This window comes from Vicugna pacos, chromosome 1, assembly GCF_048564905.1.
Source record: "Vicugna pacos chromosome 1, VicPac4, whole genome shotgun sequence".
Taxonomy (NCBI): domain Eukaryota; kingdom Metazoa; phylum Chordata; class Mammalia; order Artiodactyla; family Camelidae; genus Vicugna; species Vicugna pacos.
In genome coordinates this window covers 52,163,778-52,190,393 of record NC_132987.1, presented here as the reverse complement: position 1 = coordinate 52,190,393, position 26,616 = coordinate 52,163,778, and the positions used below count along the sequence as shown (strand labels likewise).

Below are 26,616 nucleotides of genomic sequence, written 5' to 3'. Positions count from 1 at the left end.
AGAACCAGACCCTAGCATATAATTTAGATTAAAAAACAAAAACCATATTGAACTGGCAGACAGGCCCAGGGTGTGGTCCCAGCTTCTGCCTTCTACAGACAGGCAAGCAGAAGATAAATTTTACACAACTTTTCAGCAGCAGAGCCAAGTCTCCTGAGCCTGTCTCACAAGCAGTGTCTGATGAAATGTCATGGTGAGTGATGCCAACAGCAAGGCTCTCGGAATTCAGAGGGGCCTCAGAGCCCCGTGGGTGAGTAAGCAGGAGTGGGGCCCTTGGCTGATGAGACTCCAGGGCAGAACGCAGACTCGGGGGCATCAGGCAACAGGGGAGAGAGGTTTCAAAGGTTGCCAAACCAGGAAAACCAGGACCTTACGCCTGTCGAGCACTTTACACACCTCTGACACACACGGCATTGTTACCCCAGTTCTTCCTACACTGCCCCACACCACCTTTAACCTGGGGCTGCTGGGCATGAAAACTCCGTGCACATTGGCAAGGCACACGGGACCCCGGTGACAGGGGCCTCTCAGGTGGCAGGAGGGGCACCGGAGCCACTGAGGGGTGTGGAGACAGGGCCTCTGGAGACAGCCAGGCAGAAGAGCCCTTGTGCCCAGAGGGACTTACAGAGTTAGAGGGTCTTGGCAGAAAAGAGGAGTGTAACCCCATGCATAGGACACAGCAGTGCAAGTCAAGGAGGGTGGCAGGTACTGCGGTTGAGGACAGTCTTCACTTGTGGCCTGACCACCTGTGACCAGGAGGTCTAGAGAGACTGGGGGATGATCAGGCTCCTGGGGAGGGACTCTAGGGGCAGGCAGCTCTGCAGGGGCTGCACGGTGTGTGGACACAAGGCACAGCCCTGGTCCTGGCAGAGACCAGAGCACGAGGTGGGAAATCCAGGCTGCAGGCTCATCCCAGCAACTGGGCAACTTGTGCCTGTCACATGGGTAACAAAAGTGGACCTAGGAACTTTTGAAAATCACTGTGCTGCCTCCAAGCGAGCATGTTCAGTTGTGACTTGGAGCCTGGCTTCAAAGCTTCATGGGTAGAGTGGAAGGAAATGAGATTGAGAGAGAAGGAGGTAAGCCTCAAATATCAGGCTGAGACATTTGATCTTAATGCTGCTGTAGGCAATGGGGCCACTGGGGGCTGAGACCTGGGGCTGTTCTCACAGCTGGGACAACACCTGAACAAAGGATGTGATTCTTATCACTGTCTGAGAGATTCATGATCCTTCCCTCACCAAGTTATGTAATTTGGGCTCTGGTGGGAAAAATGAGCACTTCATGGGCACATTGTTTATTCCTTAATTCAGTGCTCATGGAGCTAACTATGGAAACTTGGATGGACTAAGAATCAAGGCACACAGGAGATGCAGCAGGATGGGAAAGAAGTGGGGGAGGATGCCAGGGCCAAGTGAGCTGGGACTGCAGAAACGTTTTCCAAATTGCTAGGGAAGTAAGACCAAGATCTACACACTTTCATATATTTTTGTAGTATTCTGTGTTTATATGTGTGTATGAAATCAGTGTGTAAAATCTATTCCAATTGGCTTATGTTTCAGAATGTTGATCTTTTTTTTTAAATATCAGCCCAAGGGAATCTACAGTTTGAAGCAAGCACTAGGTGTATACTGATTTTTTTCTTTAAAAGGTGTCAAATGTTACAGATAGTTCCTGTTAATTCTACATGATCACTTTCATTGATTTTCTTCAACATTTAGCTTATTACAAGGGATTTCCAATTAAATTTTCATTTAATTTAAATTAATTTTTCTAATTAAAAAATATTAGCTCCCCACCCCCACTGCCAGCCTAGGGTATCTTTCCTAATACTTGGTTGCTCTGTTGCAGTTGAGTCATGCCTGCCATCTTGAAACCTCCCAGACTTGCCCTTGCTTCTGACTGTTTTCTGGAACTTTCCTATGAGAACCTCCAGTTCTACTCTTGTTTTCACCAGACTTTCCTGCCTCCTACTTTGCTGAGTAGGCAAAGTTACCCTCTGATGTTAACTCATTCAGCTTCCCTGACTCCACTAGGAACACTCCTGATCATCATTCTCTCTCCGTTCCTCCTTGTCTGGAGGAAGATGCACTCACACATCTTTCAGGGTCAAGTCCTCATTTGTGCTCTTTACCCCACTTACTCCTGCCCACTTAGGAACTCTCCATCTGTAATTCCTCTCCCTGTCCAAGGCACTCAGGACGTACCCAAAAAGTGCTTGTTGAATACACCTGGAGACTGTGATCCAGTTCTGGTAGAGACTGCTTAGTTTTTTAGACTTATTCGGCCTGTTCCTAATAGAGGCACCCCGGGCCCTAAAACAAAGCTGGTAGTGATGGGAAGGGGTGAAGGCTCTGGTAGAAGCTGAGTCTCCCCTCCTCCTCTCTCATCCATGCTCTTAAGGAGGATTCTATCACAGTATTTAACATGCTGTGTTATAATTTTACAATGTGCTTTAGTTTTTCTCCCTGCTAGATCTGGAATTTCCTCTATAGCATAGAGGTTGTCTTATTGGTTTTACCTCCCTGCAGGCCTCATATCATGCAAAGGCCTGGCACTTGGTACTCGGTAAATGTTTAGTGAATAAACAAATAAAAGAACTCATTGCCTGATCCCATCAGACTAGCAAACCACTCTGCAAGCGGAGCTAGGAGGTGAGGAGGTTTAGCTCAGGGTGCATCTTATTCATCTCAGACCTCCAGTGCCTAGTAAGTGCCTATTTGTGGATCTCATCTAACCCAAAGGAGTTACTATAATAGCTGGTACTTCAGGACGGGGAAGAGGGCAGGAGGGAGCTATTGTGAGCCAATGAAATAGCTTTGGAGACAGTGAAGGGGATTCCATCTCTTCACCTCTCTCACTTTAAGATTCGCAGCCAGTTAGGTATTAACTGTATAACCCAGCAGGTGGTATCCCTTGAATATTCTTTTGCTGAATGTCATCCAGAGACCTGGGGCACATCTTAGGCCACAGGTGGAGGAGGAGGATGAAACAGGCCCACGAGGCTTTAGCTGGGGATAATCTGGTGTGAGCCAGTGCCATTCCAACTAGTATAGGGAGGAAGGCACATATGTGCCATCCTTTCCAGTGGTTCAACGTTCATGTGTATTTCTCTAAAGCAAAGACAATGAAGTGGAATTTGTACCCTGGACTGAAAATATGAAAAGAGCTACCAGGAGCAAAGACCCAGTCCCCAGCCATGTAGGATTCAAGGTAGGATCCAATGCGAGAGTGAGGTATGAAAGCAGGGGGGTGATACCAGCTCTGCTAAGAAGCTGAGGAAGACATTGCCCAAGTCTCAGCCCTTCCTTAATTATGTGAGTGAGAAGAAAGGTATAAAATCGATTTCCTGCTATTTACTTGGGTGGATCCAACTAGACCAGAATGAAAATGAAGGGCAAATATTTCACACTGAGAAGTAACTTTGTCCTCTTAAGGAAATGGTTGTAGGAATCAGAGCATTGCCAGAATGTCTCCGCTTTGGACTAAAGGCACTGGATGGTGGCACTGTGTTTCTTGATCTATCCAGGAGTTAGGGATTTCACCTCCTCCCAAAGCTCTCCTTGGAAAGATTAGTAGCACGTGATCAGGGGCTTCTCCATAAGACTCAGCACTAATTTCCTTGTGTGTCCATTTTCTGGAAGGCAGAATTAGGCATGGGATCAAAAAGGTAACAAATTTTTATATTTTGTATTTTAATGACATGATAGATTATTTGTTTATGGGGCTTGAATGTGCTCTTTCTGTTGTCATCTTTTCTTTCCTTGACTATTTAAACTAAAGATAATCATTTCCAAAGACCTACTTTAAGCTTTTATCACTCACTGCCCATAGTTGAAGTCTCTGGAACTTAGCATTTGAGATTTTTGGTTTTAGATTATCATGTGATTGGTTTGGTGGGACATAAAGTCTGTCTTCAGGCATATACTTTATTTGGAAAGGGCCTCTGAAAAGAGTTTTACTTCAAAATACACTTATTTAGCACATATAAAGTACAAAAAGTCATTAAGGAAACATACACAGACAGACCCCTACTCCAGCGCAAGGCTAACTGGTGTGTGTTTCTCCTTCAGACTTCTAGAGCCTTGGATGCTAATGAGCATGAGATGGCTAATTAACAGCAAGACAGCCATGTAATTAAGAAATTGAATTTTCAGTCTTAGTCAGCAACTATTAATGATAATGCTATTTAATAAGGCAGTTATTTTCAGTTAGGGTGTAAATGTGTGTTATAAAATTTTGTATTTGAAAAATGAAATATGACCCATTTTCTTCTTAATACAGACCAGGAAAAATAAGGCTTGAGAAAAATTGTGACTGGTGAGAGTTCATAGAATATAGTCCTTAAATTTTCTTTGCGTGATAAAGCTTATCCTTCTATGTAACAGAATCTCTGGGAGGTAAGAAATTTTTTTGTTTTGTTTTCCTGTGGAGATTTTGTGTTGGCTTGTTAAAAAAGAAAAGATAAAACCAGATTTTCCAACTTCTAAATAACTGGCTTTATCCCTCAGTACTGTCCCTTGATCAAGTCATAGCTCAGCTTCTCCCTTAACAGATGACTTGCAAACTATAGTACATCCATACAGTGGGCTATTATTCAGCAACAAAAAGAAATAAGCTATCAAACCATGAAAAGATATGGAGGAAATTTAAATGCATATTGCTAAGTGAAAGAAGCCAGTCTGAAAAGGTTTCACACTGTATGATTCCAACTATATGACACTCTGGAAAAGAGAAAACTAGAGAGACAGTAAAAAAATCAGTAGTTACTAGGGGTTCAGGGTAGGAGGTGGGAAATGCATGGGTGGAGCACAGAAGATTTTTAGGTAGTGAAATTGTTCTGTACAATATTATACTGGTGGATACATGACATTATGCATCTATCAAAACCCATAGAACTGTACAATACAAAGAGTGAACCCTCATGTAAGCTATGGACTTTAGTTAATAATAGCATATCCATATTTGTTTATCAATTGTTACAAATGTACCATAATGTTAATAAGAGAAACTGTGGGGGGAGAGTGATGAAGGATCTAATGGAAACTCTCTGCACTTTCTGCTCAGTTTTTCTGTAAACATAAAACTTCTCTAAAAATAAAATCTATTAACTTTTTTGATTTCAAAAAACCCACACACAGTAGTTGAGGCTGTTGAGACCTTTTTGTTAGTCAGGTGCACCTGCCTTTCAGTTATAATCTTCTGAATTACCCTCAGCTGACCAGAGCCATCCGGCCTGGCAATGCCTGAAAGGTTATGGCCTCCCTCAAGGGCAGCTTACAGCCAGCCAACGGCTGACCGATTTAGGGTACAAAAACCAGCCCTTCTGCCTCAAGATGAGATACTTGTGGTGCCATCAAGACTCCAGCATTTCTCAGGGGATCAGGTTGATGCTAGACTTTGGCTGAACCCTCGTCTGGGCCTGGCTTCTTCCTTGATCCATCTTCTGCCCTCATTGCCTTACACATTTCAACTGAACTCGCTTGCACAGTTTCTCCTTAACTCAGTTGCACAAATCAGCTTCTGGGAAACCAGACCTAAGACAGTTAGTACCAGCAGAGGTCCCAGAAAGGATGGGATTCTGGTGTTGGGTCACTTGCTGGCCAAATGGCAACAAGGACACCGTTGCTGGTAGTAGGTGGAAGGTTGGGACTCCTGGTCCCTGGCCTGTGTGGTCATTCAATTGCTAAGACCTTCCTTGGTGGTGACCTGGGATCAGATACAGGCAGACAGGGATGTACCAGCTGGTGCAATGTCTCTAGCATTTGAGAGGTTTAGGGAAGATATTAACTATCAGGAACGTGGAACTGAGAAGGTATTCCCAAGCACCACTGATGCACTGAAGAAAGTGACAGGCTGGGATTAATCACCAATTTAAAGCACACTGTTAGGTAGCAGCCGGACCGCCTCATGATGATCAGCATCAACGAGTTCTCAAGTGTGGCAAATGTTTTCTTTACCATGGTGGGGGTTTATATTTTAATCTTATTGAAAAATTCTTAATAAATCTCTGATGAAATGGGCAAGGCTTTGGCTAAACCCAACTAGATACATCAGAGGGCAGCTGGTTGCTGAGCTAGGTGATGGTTTCCCACTTGTAAAATTTCTTTGACCCCAGCTCCTCTCAGCCCTGAAAGTCTAAAGCAGTAAGCTCAGACTGCTCTAGAAATTGGCAGGGACTTTGACAATAGAAAAAAAATGCTCTGTGAGAATATGTGGAATCTGAAAGCACATTGAATTTTCTTCCTCTTGACCAAAGACAGGTATGCCAAGGAAATGGACACTTCAGATATAGACCAGCCTAGATGTCCTAGTTTATACTCTGGGCCACCAAGTACAAGATCCTAATCTAGCCTAGTACCCATGGAAGCATCTCCAGATTTGCCTGTTGTGAACTTTGGACAGCTCCTGGGATGAATCAGGTAGAATGTGACCCTACTGGTAAACTCCTAGAAGACAGAGAAAGAGCTCAGTTAGCAACATAGCACACAGCTAAGGGCCCAAGCACTGAGAGATTATAGACACTCCAGTTCCATCTCTGTGGATGAACTACTTCTTTGTGCTTAAATTCTTTTCATCAATTATTTTACAAAATGGAGGTAATACTGTAACAGTCTGACTGTGAGAATTAAATGAGATGAAGTTCTTAAGCTAGTGCCTATGCTGCTGTTAGCATATTAAATAGCAACTCATTACACACCTTTATTTCTCCTGGGAAGGGAAGGAAAGACCAGGGCTTAGGCATTACTTTAAGGCAGCTGTCCATTCCCCATTTACCAAGTGAAAATGATGTACTTTAGTTTATATGATAGAGACGGTTCTTTAAAAGTTTTGCATAATTGTAAGGAATAGAGGAAAATCTAGTCTGAAAGAAAATAGAAATAGTTTACCCTCTTTGAAATCTGTGGGGTAAGAGCTGCCTCTGAACGAGCAGGACCTACTGTTGTCCCTGTGTGCCGCCTAGTGGACAGCAAGGGAAAGGCCATGATTTTATCTTCAAAGTCTTATTTATCAGAAACGTATTCTGAAGAGGGATAGTTTGTTTGCTGTTTGTTTTTGAAGAGGATAGTTTAAATTCACTAATGGGCTCACTTGTTAACATACTTTTTTTAAGCAAAATAAAAGATCAGGATTTTAAACACCAGGTGCTAAAGCTAAATTTCCTAAATATTTTAGGATTTATGTGGTGTGTGCTATAAATCATCCACTGAGGGAAGAAGAATATACCAGTCTTTATCAGCATGGATTGTCATGGCCCACTTTTTCCTATTCTTCCTGTCCTTTTCCACCAACACTCTTTGTGCTTATTCTGGTACATGGACTGGGAGTGCCCCAGAGACTCAGGGTATATCTTCCCAATACACTGCTGGACCTGGGTTGGTTGGCAGGGTCATGCTGCTCACTTTCCAAGGATGCAACTATCACTTCAAATTTTATAACCAAACTGAATACTTGTCAAAGGCTTATGTGTTTGGTTTGTCTGGGGTGTGTGTGTGTGTTCATGTGTGTGTGTGTGTGTGTGTGTGTGTGTGTGTGCATGTGCTCGCTCACTCTGCTTCATTTTAAAGCCGTTTTTTATTTTTATGTTTCTTCCCCCAGATGTTCATGAGGATGAAGACAATGGCAGACAAATCTCCCCCAAATGTGAGTAATAATAGCACACTTGCAGTACCCAGTACTGTTCTGAGATCTTCTCTTTAGAGTTATCGTAATTACTATTAACAATAATCATAAGAGGTGTTACTTATTAAATTTCTATGCTGTATCAGACATTTCACTGTATAAGTATTTTTGCTAATCCTTATATCAACATTGCAAAATAAGCATTATTATCCCCATTTTAGAAACAATGAAACTGATGCTCAGAGATATTAAGTGGCTTTCTCAAGCTCACGCAGCCAGTAGGTGAGTGGCAAAGTGAAAACTGCACTCAGGTCTGACTGACTCCAAAGCCCCTGCTCCTAACAGTGGGACATGGACCTCTCATTCATTCAGTTGGGTGCCTGTGACCTGCCAGACCTGGAGCCTGAGATCCTGGGGTCCCCTCAGTGCTTCCACCTCCTTAAGACCTAGGACTTAGTACCTATGACTCTTGATATCACAGAGCCATGGCCACTGAGTCCAGGAGGAAGGGATTAAATATGGAAATGACAAAGATACAGCAAAATTGTCCCCCAAAGAGCTGTACTTCCCTCCCCTGCAAAACCAGGGGTTTTGACTGAGGGACGTTCTCCAAGGCTTACAGGTTCTAAGAATTCTGGGTTTCTCCCAGAAGCCACGCGGGATATTTGGTGAACAGGGTATTGTCTCTGCTGCCAAGAGCCCGGGGCCCACGGGGGAGACACATGAGGGCTCGCTCAGGGCAGATGCAGTTTGCCTCAGAAGAAACTCTGCTTCCAAGGGTCCTGTGAGGAGATTGTGGGTGACCCCCACCACCTCCAGCAGCCCCTCTCCTCCTCCGTCTCCCAGAATAGAGCAGAATACAATAAAATAATAGAACAGAACAGAAGAGTAGAATAGAAAGGATAGAATAGAACAGATGAGGGCATCACACACTGTAAGGGTAATATTGATCCGTAAACTTTGGTTTTAATTTTATAATTGTATTTACGTCTGTACACTGTGTTAGGCTGTAAATTTTCCACCTCCCTTTGGTTATACTCTAAGGAGTATGGAAAACCCTGTCCTGGACTAAACTGGGCACCTGTGGGGCTCCAAGCATCTGCCACCCTCACTTGTGGGACCAGGAGCTGAGGAGGCTATGTGCACTGCAGGGAGGTGACATCTGGGTCCTGACATTGCCCAGAGAATTGGTCCTCTTTCCAGCTCAGGCAAATCCTTACCTGGAGGCAGGGAATGACCCTGATAACCCTGAAATAATGCAGTCAATGCTGCCAGATGTGTGGGAGCCCCTCTGTGCCAGCCCCGTGCCTAGCTGAAGCCCCGTCCCCCGGTCCCACCTGCAGGGCATGCAGGAGGGAGGGGAAAGCAGCCCCAGCACCCCCGGCACTGGGTCATCATTTCACCCCTGGAGCCACTTACCCTGCCCAGAGGCTGGAAATTGTCCTCAGGTCTTTCAGTTCCTGCATTGTCCCCTGGCCCCACCCACATCAGGCTGCGGGTCTTCTCTGACGGATGGAGCCTCAGGGCCCGGCCCCACCCAGGGCCTCCCAGCGGCTTCCCCTCTAGGCACCCGACATTGTCTGGGGCACCAAGGCCATGGCCCCTGGAGACGCAGCCCTTCAGTTCATGCAGGGGGTGGTAAAGGGCACAGCTGCTCTGTTCCTCTTAAAAAGCCTTCCAGCGAGATCTCCATCCCTCCTTCCTCATTCTCTGCTCCTGGTCTAAGGGGACCCAGGTTGGATGACCGCCCTAAAGAGGCATTTCTTGGGGTTACTGCGGATGTCCTTGAGTCACATCTGGAAGAGGGTGGGGGGAGGCACCTCTCTGAACCAGTTTCTCCTCCGCCCTCCCTGCCTCACCCCACCACGTTCCAGGACGAGGAATGAAACCAGGCTTTGCCAGCATCCGGGCAGGGTTTCTGGAGGCCGCCAGGAAGGAACTGCCCGGCTGCTCCCCGTGTTGGCTGCTCCCCATGTTGCTCGCACAACCCCCAGTTGCCCTGCTCTGGGGAGGACTCTGGTCCCCGGAATGCAGCTTGGGGGGAGGTGCTCTGGGCAGCAGGTTGAGGAACTTCCATTTTTTTTCCATTTTTCTGGCTTTCTGGTCCCGGAGATGACTGTGTCCTGCCCCACCCTACCTGTAGCCTCCTTCCAGTCCCTCTCCTTCCAATCCTCTGACCAGAAAGCCCTCCTCCCCATGCCCAGCCCAAGGCCTGGACCAAAATCCCTCCCCCTGAATTCTGACCAGAACAGAAACTCTCTCCTGCTCTCAGATTCCTGTGGGATTGATTAAACTCAGTGGATGCTTAGCCTGGGGCTCCTTCAGGTTGAGATCTTTCTGCAGACCCTCGCCTCCTTAACTTGACTTGGGAGAAGTGTGGGCACAGAGATCACATCTTTAGAGTGTAGGGTAAAGAGTAGAAAAGTGTAGATTCCAGCTGCAGTGCTTACAGGCCAGGGGAACTTGGCCAAATGATTATTCCTCTCTCATCTGTTTCTCATCTGTAAATTGGGGCTGTGGCCCATAGAGTTGTGTGAGGCTTAATTTTTGACAAACGCCTGACATCCCAGCAGGTACTGAGCAGGACCATTGGGGGGGGGTGCTGTTCCCCAGGGTGTCCTTAACAGTCCCTGGCACAGGACAGGGGCACGATGGTGTGGCTGATTGGTTAATTTATCAATTTAATGGAGAGAGAGAGAAGCAGCATGTACTTACTGTCCTTCTGATTTTCCCATGCAGAGAGTAGTGGCATTTGGCAAAGGCTGCCAAGGAGATAGGAAATGGGCAATACTCGGGAGAAAGGAAAAGAGGCCAGGAAGAGAGGAGGGTGAGCAGGAAGGAAGAACAGCAGGAAGGTCGTCAAGCACAAAAAGACTATGACCATTTTCCTGGAGGACGAGGAGCGGGGCTATGAACACCGTGTCTTCTCAGTCACAGTTACAGAATGTTGAGCTGGAAAAGGGAATCTGCAGATAACAGACCTCTGAGCCTCTGGGCCCAGACAGAGCAGTAGGGTCCTGGGAGAGTAGGAGTTAGAGATGAGAAGAATGGGTTCCTGGGGATGGGTGCTGCCCACTACATCTTGCCGTTAACTTCAGGGGACGTCCTCCCACCCCCACCCCCCAAACAGCAGGCCAAATTCTTCCCTTTCTTTTCCCAAGGCTGCTCCAGCAGGGAGTTTATCTCCATGGAAACCTTTGACGATTGTGAAGGTGCAGAAGATATGGAAAAGGAGAGCAGTGCTCTGAGTGTAATTTATTTCCTTCTTACCTCTTTCATATTCCTCATTCCTGTGCATCAGCTTCGCCTGCCCCTTCTTCCCCTGCTCCTTCCCTTTCTCCCTCCTTTTCATGATTCTCACGCATAAGGACCCGCCCTAATCCAGGAAGCTGAGGTCTCTGGATCTATGCAAAGTGGTTCAGACCCCCACCCAACCCCAGCCCAGCATGCCCTGCATCGCTGGCTCCCTAGCGACGCGCTGGTTTCTGGCCAGAGTTACGGGCTCTTGCTGCGGACCCAAGTGGCCCCGTGGGAAATCAGGGGTGGCCCCGCTGTGCCAGCAGGAATGGCCATATTGGCCTGGCCTGGTACCCAAGCACTGCACCACTGTCCCTTCCCTTCCAGCTCTCGGGGCTTTTCCAGTTGGACGACAATTATGAAACCTGTACCTTCAAGTCTGTTCAGGAAACGGGAGAAAGCATCCAGGGAGAAAAAGGGGGAGGCCATGAGAAGGACACGTGAGTGTGAAAGCGGAGGAAAGTAAGCGAATTTGTTAGCCGTTGCTTCTCTGACTTTCTTCTTGGAATTGCAGGGCCACAAACTAAACTGAGGAGAGCCTTGGGGTGTCCACTGGCTTGCTCGCCCCTGCGGGGGAGACTAGTTTGTGGGCAGAGGCAATGCGGCTGTAGAAAGAGTGCCTGAGGTCGCCCTCGCTGGAGAACTGACCCTCATCCCGGAGAACTGACCCTCATCCCGGAGAACTGACCCTCATCCCGGAAAACCGACCCTCCCCGGTCGCCTTCATTCCGGGGAGATGCTGCTGTGGGCTCCGAGACCGGCCCGCCCTTAAGCAGAAGCAGCAAAGGGCCTTAGAGCCTGCGGCTCCGCCGCCGGGGCGGGTGACAACAGGGCGGTCTTCCCAGAACCTGAGGAGCAGTCCGCCCGCGGAGCCCATCCCCACCCCAGCATCGCCCGGCAGAGAACTTTGCGCAGCTTCACACGCGCCTGCGCAGGCGCAGGAACTCGGGTGCAGACCCCGCAGAGACACTCGGGTAGCTCGGCAGGCGCTTGCGCAGGGACTCGGCTCAAGTCCCACGGAGAGCCTCGAGCTGCTGGACACGCGCCTGCGGAGGTCAGCGGAGCCCAATCTTGGAGTGTTCGGTGCAGGGTTTCTCGGTGTTGGCACTTTTGACTTTGGGGGCTGGATAATTCTTTGTTGTGGGGGCGGGGCTGTCTTGCGCACTGTAGGATGTTTAGGAGCGTCTCTGGCCTCTACCCTCTAGACGCCAGTAACGCCCTACCCCCCTCCTGAATTATGACAATCAAAAATACCTTCAGAGATTGCCAGATTTCTCTTGGGGTGGCAATGAGCTGGAATGAGAAGCTCTGGTGCGGGCCGCTCAGACTCCACGGGGCACACCTCTCCTCCTCCCCCGAATTCCCGCAAGAATGCCAATGTGGTGCCTGTGTTACTTTGTTCCAGGATTGTTTCCTTTTAGTGAGGGTTGGTTACAAGTTAACTTCTGAGGTATTTACGTTTAGATTTATAGGGTTTTAAGTTAGTTTCCGTTATTTCAGCTATTTATTATTTATTTTATTAGTTAACTTTGATTTATTTTCAGTTTTCTAGTTATTTAAACTTTAAAGCTTTAAAGCTACCTGTTTATTATTTTGTCTTTAAGGTTACTTCGTTTTTGAGTTATTTATTTTCAGTTACTTATTTATAGTCACTTTGTTTTAAGAGTTATATTTTCCAAATTAGTTAGCTTTAGAATTATTTATTTTGAATTATGTATCTTTACAATCATTAATATCTGAGTTATTTATTTTCATGGTTATTCTGTTTTTAATTATTGGCATTCTTGAATTATTTATTTTTACAGTTACTTATTTGAATACCAAAAAAACTCACTGGAGCTTTAGAGTTATTTATTTTCAGAGTAAAATATCTGTAGTTATTTTGAGTTTTCCCCTAAGTTCGGGTTAGAGTTACTTATAGTTATTTATTTTCATTTATTTTAGATACTGGGTTATTTTTACAATTCACTTAGACTATTTTTAGTTATTTAGTTTTTTTAAGTTATTTGGTTTTAAATTATTTTGTTTTCAGTTATTGCATTTTGAGCATTATATTTTGAGTTTTTATTTTCAGAGTTTTTAAGAGATTTAGTTTTGAGTTATTTTGAGAATTCTCAGTTAATTGTTTTCAGTTATGTCTTTCTCATTCAAAAAATTTTTCTATTCTGTATTTTTACTTATTTTATTTTCTGGTTTATTTATTTTCAGGATTATTTAGTATTAGAATTATTTCATCTGTCAGTCAGGGTCCAGTCAAAAGAGAGACACTATACTAATTATTTTAACAGAGAATTTAATGTAAGGAAGTATGATCCAGCTATTGGAGATTTTAATGGGAAAAAAAAGTGATAATGAGACATAATTTAACTGTAAGAAGCAGCTACCAGCCCGAGGGCAGAGGGAACAAGGAAAGAGGCTGGTGGCCCCACATGGCTGAGGGTAGCCCTCTATGGGGGAGGCAGTCCCCAGGTGCCCCCAGGAGCTAAAATGTGGGCCTGAGAACTGGGTGTAGAACTACCCCCCTAGGGAGGAGGTGCTGCCAGCTGGTGCTGGAAGAAGGGTCCTGATGAGGCTGGTTGTGGAAGTTTTAGGAAAATGACAAATTGCAGCTACTGGAACTCACTGTGACCCTCATTGCTAGAGGAATGCTGACAGAAACCCACGCACCCAGGGAGGAGCATAGCCCTCTCCCCTCTTCCAGCCTCTTGTGGTCTGCCCTGTTGGCTGAACCTCACACTGAGCAGCTGGCGGAGATGAAAGCCCCAGTCACGAAGCAAAGGGAAGAAGGGTGGGTGGGGAGCTGAGAGATCATGGCTGACAACGAGCACCCTGAGCTCTGGAATTGTTTAGTTTTAGAGTCAGTTTTGGATTTAGTTTGTTTGGTAATTGTTAGGGTGATTTGATTTTAACTTTTCAGTGGATGAGGGATCTGGCTGAGGCTTGGGTCCCTGATTCATTCCTGGAATGGAATGGGTCAGCAAACACCTGGGGAGATTTCCCATGAGACTCAAGAATATCACTGTAGAATTCAAGAAAACCAAAATAGTGTGTCCACAAAGAAGCCCTTTGACTGTGTGGCCAAAAAAAGGGCAGAGACTAGGACAGTTCGTCAGGGAGGGGCTCCTTGGCACAATTGTTCAGCAGAATAGTCTTTGAAATTTTTCAGAAAGTTCAGCTATTTTTTGGGGCCACCTTTCATGCCCCTTTTTCTAACAACAAAGTATCTTTCCTGGTAGAGTGTGTTTCAGATTGGTAGGATACACTGTTTATTATTTATTAAAATAAAGTTCTTTCCAAATCTGTAGGATATCTTATTTCCTTCTACCTGCATTATTTTCCAACCCATATTGTTTCATTTCAACCATAAGAATATTTATTTATGTATCTATGTATTCTCTCATTTCATTCAACACCTATTTCCTGTGCACCCCCATCCTAAGGAAGGTGCTGGCACCAGGAGAGACCAGGGAATTATGAAGATGAATGAGAGGTTCCTCAGTCCAGTTGGGGGAGACAGACGTGGAAACAGGACATCACAGCTCAGTGTAACATACTGTGGGGGCATGGAACCCTGCTGCTGACTCTTCCTGATGTAGTCAGGGAAGAGGTGACATCTGAACAACCATTTTCTCCAGGTGGAGAAGAAGAAGAAGGACATCCTGGTTGTGGTAGGCACAGAGGAGTGATGTACAGCAGGGAGGATGCATTGGCAGAGGGTTCAGGAAGACACTAACATTAAGGGCTGGCCCTGGTGCTTGACAGATTTGGCCTCAGTTGGTCCTCACAGCCAGTCTGCAAGAGACTAGGAGGCGACCTCTTCGGTCAGTGCTCTTCCTGATCTCACTGCTCCAACCAGTTTACAAGACTCTCTGACTTGCCATGTCTGGAATTCTTCAGCTCATTTCTGGCTTTATCCTTTGTCCATTCACTCCTTCCTACTTACCCTTGGAGGTGAGTCCCTCCCTCCTCCACCTTTTGATTGCTGCTTCTTAAACATCTGCAAGGAAGGAGGAGGGCTGAGACCAGCCAGCTGTGAAGTGCAGGTGTGGGAGAGACAGAACAGAGGAGACCTACAGCAGGATCTCAGGGCAATTCTGCAGATCAACATGGTGGGAACAGGTTCTTTGCAAACCAGTTCTAACATTCCACACCTACATTCAGCAACCCTTGAAAGGTTGTGTGGACTCCTTTCTCAAAGATGGGAACCTGTTTTAGATCCAACCCAAGCTTGTGAATCAACAGATTGGGATTTTTCTAAGCATTAACAGCATTGAGCATGTCTAATCTACCAAGTCAATCTACAAAATCAAAAGGAAGTTCTGCATAATCTCTCATGATACGTTTTCACTTTTTATAATACATATTCTTACAGTCACTCTTTAATATACAGATTTCCCAGCTGATTCTTCTCTGCTTTGGTATCTCTGATTATCTTATCGATTACTGTGTATACATTTCTCAATGAGAATATGTAAGAACTAGACCTGGACAGAAAAATCTTCTAGATTCTGACTATTAAATTAGTCAGAAGACATATCACTTGGATGGTCTTAAACACTTTGACCAGTGGTTGGCCAGCTGCCCACCACAGAAACAGCCCAAAGCTTTCTCAATCCTTTGTACCTCAGTCATGTTCTGAATCTACAAAAATGGCTACACTGGATGCTACTGGCAGAGTGCAAAGTGCCCAGACCTCCCAGGCCTCACAGGAAGAACTTCTCCACAAATCTCCTGTCACAGGTGGGCCACCAGAGGAGCCATTTCAGTACCAATCATCACTGCTGATGTCCCGCAATGGTGCCCCCAGGTCTCCAGGATGGTCTGACCTTCCACTCTGGCATCCTTACCCAGGCCCCACACTGCTGCTCTGCCTACAGGTGCCCTCTGAGAGAAAACCCCTCTGCTGGGCTGGAGCAGTCAGGCTCCCACTGAGCTCATGGTGGACTGAGGGGTCTATAAGGACAGTGGAATAATTCTCCTATAGCCATGCCAGATACATAGTAGGTCCCTGGTAGTCACTGCATCCCCTGCCTCAGAGCCTGGATGCACTGCTCCCTCGGGAAATAGTTGTGAATCTTTTAGATGTCTTAAAAACAAGTGGAAAATAGAGGATGACTTCTATGAGTGAAATTTGTATCATCTTTCCACTTGGATAAATGGAAAAGAATCCAAAACCATCAAATAAAATCCTACAGCCTTCTTTAACTAGAAGTCATTATGTTGCCTGCTGTCCACCAGAGGGACTCATTTCAACACATGGCTGAGGAGTGGGAAAGCTGTAGCTCCAGGTGTAAGTGCCCTGGCCCAGGATCTGTGAAGTCCGGTGGAAGCGTGAGTCACGCTAAACATCAGCCATGACCATGAAATGATTAGAAAAGTTAGAGGTCCTTAAACCAGCATTTCCCAGAGTATATTTTGCAGAATAGGCTGAGGAGTGGAAGAGTTCAATGAGTTAATCCCACAGTGGAAAAGAATTATCTAAAAATAAATACATTTTTAAAAATACTATATATTCTACTCATCTCTTGCTTGATCCCAATTAATAGATTAAAGGATCTGAGAACTCTTTTAGGAAGGAAGTCTCAATGCTTTCGTTAAACTCGTGGTTTCCTAGAGTTATTTGACCACAGAACCCTTTTTTTCTGTGGAATATAACATCATAAAGTCCCATGTGTATTCGTAAGGGGAAAGACTATGGTGCTGTAACAAAGAGATCCAACAATATAGTGACTTAAAGAATATGAAAAGAGGCAAAACAATGATACATCATTTTTCATTATTAGACTTCCAACATTTAAAACTTTGATAATACCAGTGTTGGAGAAGGTATAGGAAACTCAGCACTCATACACTGTTGGTGAAAGTATAAATCAGTACTGGCTTTTTAGAAGACAATTTGTAACAGCTTTCAAAAATTTAAGATAAATATTTGCTTTGATCCAGCAATTCCCACTGCTAGGAATTTATTTTAATGATACACTCATACAAATGAACAAAGATATGTATGTACAGGTGTTCATTTGATCATCGCTTCTAACAGGAAAACAAGTAGTGAGAAATGAGGAGCAGCTTAAATGTCTGTGGTAGTGCTAAATTTTATCCCCAAGTTGATATTCCTCTCTCCAAAGTCCCACATCAGATTATCTTCCCTTTAAGGGTGGGCTGTGCTAGTGACTCTAGTAAGTAGAATGTGGTAGAAGTGATGGTAATCAACTTTTAAGACTAGGTTGTAAAGAGCATTTTGGTTTCTTCCTCATTCTCCCTCTTGGATTACTCACTGTGGAAGAAGCCAGCTACCATGTTGAAAGGACACTGAAGCAGTCCAAGGGAGAGACCCACATGGCGAGAACTGAAACCTCCTGCCGACAGCCATGTGTGCGAGGCACCTGGAAGGTAGATTCTCCAGCCCTAGTCAGTCCTTCACATGGCTTCAGCTCCAGCTGAAACTTCATGGAGACTCGGAGCCAAAAGAACCCAGCTAAACCACCCTTGAATTTATTACCAGAAGGCCGTGAGATAATAAGTGTTTGTTGTCTTAAGCTGCTAAGTTTTGAGGTAGTTTGCTCAGCAACAATAGATAACATATTAAATTTAAAAAGCTGGTTAATAAAGTATTGTACTGACATACAATGGAACTCTATGCAACTGTTAAAAATAATATCTTCTTGAGATATAAAAAGCTAGAAGGAGCACTATCCCCACAATTGCAAGATCAAAAAATCTGAAAAATATGCAACTTTATAACTTCTCTTGGATCCACGAGAGAGCTAAGTTCACAGTGCAACCATCTAACCTGAAGTCAGACACCTACAAAGAGAAGCACCTCAAAGAGAGATGGGACTCCAGCACTTTCTCATGTGGGGCAGGCACTGCTGTACACTGGCAAGGAGAATTCAGCTAAAATTGTTAATGGCCCAGTGTGGGCTTCTAAGAGAAAGTAGAAACCCTGGGGCCACAGATTTGCATCCACTTGCAGACTTTTCTCCACGGTCTCACTGGGCACTCACAGAAAAGACTAGTGAAAGTCTTGAGAAAGCATCCTTCAGGGCATAGCCCAGGGGAGGGGAATATTAGTTGCTGCAGGAAGCAATAAAACTATGTTCAGATCCTATTGTCCGATCTTTCCTACAGAAAAAAAAGCTGAACCAACTGCTGAATGAAGGGCAATAAACACTTACACCCTTACAGGGCTGGTAAATCCAACTGCAGCTGGAGAAAGAACAATAAAAACCAAACCTCTGATTCTGGCAGAGAAGTGGGAATATATGCTGAGGCCAGAACTTTTGCTGGGGGCAGGGTAGAAACACTTTGAAGGTCACACCCCCTCAAGACCCAGGGACAGAATGCCTGCATGATGGAGACTTAATCAGAACAGAGTACCTCACTCCCCAGCTCCCACCACCAGGCTAACTAACGAGCACTGACTGTCAAGTAACAGTGGAATATGCTGGGAAAGCTACAAGAGCATGGAGAGCGAGAGAGACTCTGACACACGCCAGGAAAGACCTAAGCTGAGGGTGGAGCAGACACTGAGAAAAGCATTTGGGCAAACAGGCCATATCTTAAACACAAATAGCACTTGAGGAATCTGAAGTGTGTGATGCACTCCGGGTGGCTATAGCAACAACAAATACAAGGATCTAACAAAGGACTGAAAACTGCAAGGAATGATAATCACAGGAGTAAGTATAGAAGCTTTTCCCCCTTATTTACATCACCTTAAAAGATAATTGACTATTTAAATAATAAAATTGTAACAGTATGTTGTAGAGTTTATAACATATGCAAAATTAAAACGTATGACAAGGGAACAGAGGCCAAGAGGGAAGAAACTGAAGTACACTGTTGTAAGGTTCTTATATGTGAAGTGGTATCAAATCATTTGAAGATATGCTATAATACCTTAAAGACATACTATAAACTCTAAATTACAAACTCTAAAAGCAGACACTAAAATAACATGACAGAGTTATAACTAATAAGCAAACAGATGAGGTAAAATGGAATTTTAAAGACAACTAATCCAAGAGTTGGCAGAGAAAGAGGAGAAATGAAACCAAGAACAGGTAAGGAAAATAGAAAACAGTTGCCAAGATGGTAGACATAAACGTAACCATTTCAATAATCATACAGTCTGAATACTCCAGTTAAAAGGGAGTGAGTGTCAAATTGGATATATGAAAAAGAAAAAAGACCACCCTTCTGGCACACAAGAACCCACCTTATTGTTAAATTAATTAAATAAACAAGGGGGCTTTTAGACTGGGGTGGCTTTAATGCCTTCGAAGCCTGCATAAGCAGACCAAAACCTAAGTCTGAAGTGCCTCAAGTTTAGGAAACTGAAACCCAAGGGCAACCAGTCACAGACAGCCAACTTGTCTTTCTCTAGTTATGCAACCACTTAAGCTCTAGCCAATCAAATAATTTCCTTGCTTTGCTTCCACCTCTTCTCTATAAAAGTATTTCCCCTAGCGTCTGTCAAGGGAGCACTCCCAGCTACTTCTGGGGAGGACGTACCAATCCTAAATGTTTACACATCAATAACAGAGCTTCAGAATACAAACAGCAAAAACAGCACTGCAAAGAGAAATAAACAAATCCACAATTATCATCTGACATTTTGACCCCTCTCTGTAAGAGCTGATAAAACAATAGAGAAAATCAGTAAGAATACAGAATACTTGAACAGCACTATCAACCAATTTAACCTAATTAACATCTATAGCACACCGAATCCAGCAACAGAATACATATTCTTGTTAAGTTCACATGGAGCATTTAACAAGACAGACCACTGTTACGAACTGAATCGTGTTCCCCCATGTTTTGTTGGTCCCGGCCTATTGTTGACTGAAGAAAAAAAAACGCACAACCTGAAAGATGAGAATTATGTTTTATTCCGCAGATTTTCAGAGGACCTCAAGCCCAGGTGACAGCCTCTCAGAGAGCCCTAAGGGACTGCTCCAAAAAGGTAAGGGAGGAACCAGGATATGTAGGGGTTTTGCAACAAAGGCCAGGTAGTTGGAGCATCAAAAGATTACTGTTAATTAAAGAAAACCAGATATCTAAAGTTAAGGAATTCAGTGCTTTTCTATGTATGGGAAGATGCAAGAGTCTGGGTTCACTGAAACCATTCCTTTGATATGCACCTTAACTGTCTAAGGCCAGTATCCTGCTTTCCACCCTGAGTCCCCTCAGGGTGCACCATTGGGGGCTGCTATCGTGGCTAGATGGCTGCAGCATCCTTTGTTTACTGGTTGGCAGGCAGCATTTTTCATTCGCGCTATTGATAGTGATGTTCTCCACTAGGGACTAGGAATGCCTGAGGCACTCACCCAAGCCTGTGGGGCCAGTGTTGTGGTTAGCCTGACCCATGTGGTTCTTACTATGATTTTAGTACACACTTCAGCAAGAACTTAAAAGAACAAGAACAAGTTCTCTTCAGAGAACTTAAAAGAACAAGATTTATTACTCAACGTCCTGGAGGGTACACAGCACACCCAAGGGCCACAAAGTGAGGTGACAGGTTGAGAGAAATAGCACAAACCTGGGGCTCTGCCCTTATTAGGGTCTGAGGGTGAGGTGTCTAGTATTTCACAGGTTCACTCTTTATTGGCTAATTTAAAGCATAAGAGAGGGAATTAGGGAATGAGAAGGGAGAATCCAAAAGAATGTTGAAGAACAGATTTGGAGGGTGGCTAATAATACCTCATTTCAAGGTTTATGATAAGACTACAGAAGTCAAGGCAATTTGATCTCGACATAGAGACAGAAAATTATATAAACAGAATAGACCCATGTACATGTAGACAATTGATATTCAACAAAGGTAGGGAAGAAAAAATAATCTTTTCAACAATTCGTGCTGGAACAATCAGTTATCTACATGCAAAGCAATGAACTTTAATCCACATCCCCAATCATATGAAACTCTCAATAAGATTAATTAGATTTCTCGCCAGAAACCATCAAGGCCTGAAGGCAATGAGATGATATATTAAAGTGCTAAAAATAAAAAGACTGTCAATTCAGAATTCTATATCCACGAAACTGTCCTTCAGAACTGAAGGAGAAATTAAGACATTCCGGATAAACAAAAACTGAGATTTACCACCAGCAAGCCTGCCCTACAAGAAATGCTAAAAGGAGTCCTTCAGGCAGTAACAAAAGGTTACTAGACAGTAACCTTTCAAACCACATGAGAAAATAAAGAGCACCGATAAATGTAGCTACCTAGGTAAATATAAAAGATTATAAATATATTTTTGTTTGTCTCAGTGAGATCCAGCTGCAAGTCACCACAGACTGGGAAGCTTAAACAACAGATTTACTTCTCATAATCTTGGAGGCTGGCAGGCACCAGCGTGGTTGGGTTCTGGTGAGGGCTGACTTCCTGGCCTGTAGACAGCTGCTTTCTCACTGTATTCTCACTTGGTGAAGAGCAAAGAGAGGACTAACTCTCTTCCTCGTCTTAAAAGGACACTAATCCCATCATGAGGGTTCCACCCTCATAACCTAATTACCTCCCAAAAGTCCCCACCTCCAAATACCACCACATTAGGGCCTCAGTATATGAATTTTGAGGGAACACAAACATTCAGTCTATAGCATTGTTTGTAACTCCTTTTTCTCTTATTTGATTAAAAGACAACTTCATAAAGCAGTCATTATAAACCTATGAAGGTAGATACACAATGTATAAAGGTGTGATTTATATGGCAATAATAGCAAGTAGTAGAAGGAGACAGATAGAAGCAAAGTCTTCATATACTACTGCGATTAGGGTAGTAACGCTCCAAACTAGATTGCTATAGGTTGAGATGTTCAATAATCTTCAGGCAACTACTAAGAAATAACTTTAAAAACTGTGGTAAATGGAAGGGAGTTTAAATTGTAGACCAGAAAATATCTATTTAACACATAAGAAGAAAATAATGCAGGTGCAGAGAAACAAAAAGCAAAATGGGAGGCATAAATCCTACCTTCTAGTAATTACATTGAATGTAAATGTGTTAAACATTGCAATTAAAATGTGGGTATTGGCAGAATGAGTGAAAAAAAATCATCCCACTATCTGCTGCCTATAAAAGACACACTTTAGACTCAAAGACACAATTAGATTGAAAGCAAATAGGTTGAAAAAGAAATACTCTGTTCAGAGTAACCAAAGGAGAGCTGGAGTACTCAGTAATATTTGACAATATTTGACAATAAAACAAAAATTGTTACTAGAAACAAAGAAGGACATTTTCTAATGATAAAAGAATCATTCTATCAAGAATATATAAAAATAATACAGAGAAGCCTAATGACAGAGCTCCAAAATAAGTGAAACAAAAATTGAAAATTAAAGGGAGAAATAGATAATAAAACAATAATAATTGGAGTCTTCAATACTCCACTTTCAATACCGGATAAAACAACTAGCCAAAAGGCCAAGCAGAAAATAGTCGTGAACAGCACCAAAGCCTAACTAGAGCTAACAGACTTCTAATAGAATGTTCCATCCCCGAGAGGAGTCGCATACACATTCTTCTCAAATGCACATACATTTTCCAAGATAGATTGTATGTTAGGCTATAAAACAAACCTTAATAAATTTGAAAAAACTGAAATCCTAAGTATGCTCTTCATTCATAATGGAATGAAATTAGAAATCAAGAAAATTTGGGAAATTCACAAATATGTGGAAATTAAAGAATAAATTCCTAAATAATGGGTCAAAATAGAAATCACAATGGAAATAAAAATAATTTGGGATGAATGAAAATGAAAGCACAGCATACCACAACTTGCAGGATGCATCTGAAACAATGCTTAGAGGGTCCAGCTGCTTTCTGGGACACCCAGCTATGGCATCTCTCCTGTAGTCGGAGGCAGGAGCCCTGAAAAACAGCTTCAAGACTCTCATTCTCTGACCTGCCCAGGAGCCTGGTTGCAGACATCTGACAGTACATGTTGACTGGATCAATGGATGAGCCTTCTCCCCTCAAAGCCACACAGCCTGTATCATGTGTCAGGCTAACCCCTTCTTCTATACACAACTTCTTCCTTCAAAGCCTTTGGCAGCCCCTATGTCCTCTTGGCTTGAGACTGGACTCATCTGGCTTTTTTGGCCTCTCCAAATGGCACTAACTTGACCTTTCAACTATATTCCCCACTGCTCCCTAGTCCCCTCCAGTCAAGCTTATCACCACTCAAGAGACTTTGCTCCCTATGGCCAGGAGAAGAGGCACGGGCTTCAGGGCTAGACAGGCCATGATGCAGATTTTAGCCTGTTATGTGATGTTGGGTTTCCACATCTGTAAAATGGGGATTTAAAAAGTGTACCCTATAGAGGTGCCATATGCATTACATAGTATCAGGTACATAGTAAGGATTCCATATATAGAATATTATTATTATTATTATTATTATTATTATTATTATTATTACTACTACTACTACTGCTACTACTACTACTACTACTACTACTATTCTCCAACTATCCAGATCCTCTATGACCTTCAAAGTCTCCTCAAGTTTCAACTACCACAAAAAAATGTCACCTCTGACTATTTCTCTCCTCATCCAGTGTGGCTCTAAGCAGCAAACAATTGATCACTCACTCTCTGGCTATTACTGTATATCAATAAATGTTGTTTCTCACCTAGGCAGTAAGCAACTTGAAGGCATATATTATATTCTAGTTCAGAACACCTCTTCAGCAGTAGTACAGCACAATACTTAAAATCCTAGACTCAAGCAAGACTGAATTCATAGCTTGGTTTCTTCATTTATTACCTAAGGGACTCAGGGCAAGTCACTTGACCTCTCTGTGCTCAGTTTCCCGCATCTGTGAAATGGGACAACAATAATACAATAGTGCCCACATACAGTGGCTGTGGGGCTAAAACGGAATAAAAAGAGTGCCTGGCCCATACTATCTGCTTAATTATTGTCTATTGAATAAATTGATTCAAAGGCCAGAATACTAGACAGGAAGTAGCTGAAATTAAGTTGACTGACACAGTTAATCTTTACTTGCCGCCATAAAAGTCCAATTTGGAAATACACCACTTGTTTTGGTAAACTTGCTTGATCAGAGTGTTTAGAGCAGCATAGTAAGACCAAATAGTTGCCAAAGTTGTTTTTCAGGAAATGATTTGAGACTAAACTGAAAACTCCAACCCCAGTGATCAGGAGGGTATCCTAATATACTACCTATATGTGTATTCCTCACGGGGACCCACAGCCCTGAGAGATAGACCATCATTGTTTGTCTAATTAATAGAGGAAGGAGATAAGGCATGCAATGGTTGCCTTTCGAAGATACTGAATATTATTTATGTTCCAGGAAAACCACCTGGGAGTAGGCATTATTATCCCTATTTTACAACAGAAGAAACTGGGGTTCTGAGAGGTTACCCGGTCATACAGCTGGTGAGTTGGCAGAGCCAGATTCAAACCCAAATCTACCCAACTCCCAAGCTTGTACTCTTCCCACCCCAACCAGGTGAGGCCCCAGGTGAGGCTGCCATGATCAGAGAGCAAGGCCGCCTCTGACTTCCTATGAACACACACACAGACAGATGGTGCTCTAGCCACTGAGTTTTAAGACTCTTGCTCACCCTCATGACTGAGGGACTGGTTTTCTCCTGGCTGAGCAGTCTCTGGGTTTACTGAAATGTACTCAAGATCTTAGAGAAAAATGGAGACCCAACTTATGAGAGAAGGGAGCTGGCGCTACCACAGATCCACCACATCTTGTGGAAAATGATTACAGATGCCCCTCACCTTGGCCCCGGGGGACATCTGCCCTCTCACATCCCGCCTTCACAAACACTGAAGACAGAGATTAAGTGCATACTTTCACACAAGGGCCACTTGTGGTTTCCCTCCCCTCTGAGCGCACCACTTGGGAGGGCCTTTCAGTTACTTCTCCTAACGTAAGTGACTGGTTTCTCCGTCACAAGTGAATGAGGGGCAGAGGAAGTGTCTGCTCAGTTGCTGGAGCCTGCCCAGGAACCAGCCTCACACCATTTGGGGACGCAGCTGAGCGTAGCAGCCCCTTGGCAAGGCAGCGGTGCTCCCCGGGTCCCCAGTCATGTCCTGGCAGCTCTCTGCAGTGGTGGTGCTCTTCGTGTCCCTGGCCGGTGAGTGACACACATGACTTTCCATGGTGAACTAGGATCAGACAGCCACGTCTGGTCCTATTAAATCTAAGTGCATTCTAGTGCCACTGACTGGGTGGGACAGGACAGACTGCAGGTGGTGGTAGTGGCTTCAGCTACTGTGGGTATTTGAATGGAAAATGTCTCCTCCTTATTACCTTCCACACGGAGCACACCTTCATTTTTTCCCAAAGTTTTCAGAGTTTGGGCTTGTTTTCCATGAGTCAGGCAGAGTAGGTGTCAACCCCAGTAGACAGTGACATTATTTCTGGTTCCCAAATTGGTTCGAGGCACCAATTAGTGAGAATTTGTAGAAATCACTTCAAGTTAAGAGATGGAGAACTGAGCCAGGGCTCAGAAATGGGGCTCTTGCCACACTGTCTGCGGAAAGCAGGGCATGCCTTGCTTTTCCTGTGTTTCTCAAGTGAAGCACTATGTTTATATTCTATAAACAGTGATCTGTGAAGATGAAGGAGGTGTGGTTTGACAAACTGCCATTTCAGAAAGATGTAAGCCAGGGCATCAAGGATTTCTTTTTTAATTACCAGTGTACTTCAGATCAGAGAGACTGTCTGGGAAACTGAACTTTTAAAATGATTATTTTATGTCCCCACCCACTGCTTTCATCAACAGCATTTTCTCCCTAGGACTCTGAGTTGTCTTTTTGCCATTATCAAGTTTGCTGGTTGATTTACAGTTCCTTCTGGAACCACTGAATTGAACATTTGAGGGAACTAGTTCTGTCCACGTCCACATGGCCCCACTAACACACTCAAATGGGGGGCACAGCTGCACTTGAGCGTAACATGAATTGTTACGAAAGTTGGATGAAGGGTCGAAGGCCAGCTGTCCTAATCCAGCCTGTTGTTCCTTGTAACACATTTTCAGAATTAGAGTTTCACATTCTTTTGGAGGCAAATGGAAAAGTCCTCATTATATTTAGCAGGACAAGCTAGTAAAAAAGCAAAAAATCTCAATTTATTTTTTTCTTGTATTTATTTATTTATTGAAGTACAGGCAATTACAATGTGTCAATTTCTGGTGTACAGCACAATGTCCCAGTCATGCATATACATACATATATTCATTTTTATTTTTTTCATTAAAGGTTATTATAAGATATTGAACATAGTTCCCTGTGCTATACAGAAGAAACTTTTCAAAATCTGTTTTTCTATATAGTGACTAACATTTGTAAATCTCAAATTCCCAAATTTATCCCTTCCCACTCCCTTTCCCCAGTAACCATAAGATTGTTTACTATGTCTGTGAGTCTGTTTCTGTTTTGTAGATGAGTTCATAGTGTCCTTTTTTTCTAGATTCCATATATGAGTGACATTATATGATATTTTTTCTTTCTCTTTCTGACTTACTTCATTTAGAATGATAATCTCTAGGTTCATCCATATTACTGCAAATGGCATTATTTTATTCTTTTTTATGGCTGGGTAATATTCCATTGTATAAACATATCACAACTTCTTTATCTAGTCATCTGTCAATGGACATTTAGGTTGCTTCCATGTCTTGGCTATTGTAAACA

The 26,616-nt window shown here is 43.7% G+C and overlaps 2 protein-coding genes across 3 annotated transcripts in view; both read left to right on the top strand.

Moving 5' to 3' along the window:
* The window catches only part of MCF2L2 (MCF.2 cell line derived transforming sequence-like 2), a 205,053-nt gene extending 193,492 nt beyond the window's left edge, over nt 1–11,561 (top strand). Inside the window, exons 26-29 of the mRNA XM_072962053.1 lie at nt 7,600–7,644; nt 10,785–10,873; nt 11,248–11,360; nt 11,435–11,561. Of these exons, the coding sequence (XP_072818154.1) occupies nt 7,600–7,644; nt 10,785–10,873; nt 11,248–11,360; nt 11,435–11,447 (260 nt within the window). The 3' untranslated portion in view covers nt 11,448–11,561. The remainder of the gene's footprint in view (nt 1–7,599; nt 7,645–10,784; nt 10,874–11,247; nt 11,361–11,434) is intronic.
* Nucleotides 11,562–18,530: 6,969 nt separating this feature from the next.
* Nucleotides 18,531–26,616, top strand: part of LAMP3 (lysosomal associated membrane protein 3) — a 37,537-nt gene continuing 29,451 nt past the window's right edge. Inside the window, exons 1-2 of one of the 2 annotated variants that reach the window (XM_072962544.1) lie at nt 18,531–18,602; nt 19,826–19,891. Coding sequence is in view for 1 of the 2 variants with exons in the window: in XM_006201086.4 (XP_006201148.2) it covers nt 25,007–25,055 (49 nt within the window). In the remaining variant the exon portion in view is untranslated. Of the gene's footprint in view, nt 18,603–19,825; nt 19,892–24,916; nt 25,056–26,616 lie in introns of those variants that run through there. The other variant, XM_006201086.4, reaches the window with a different exon arrangement.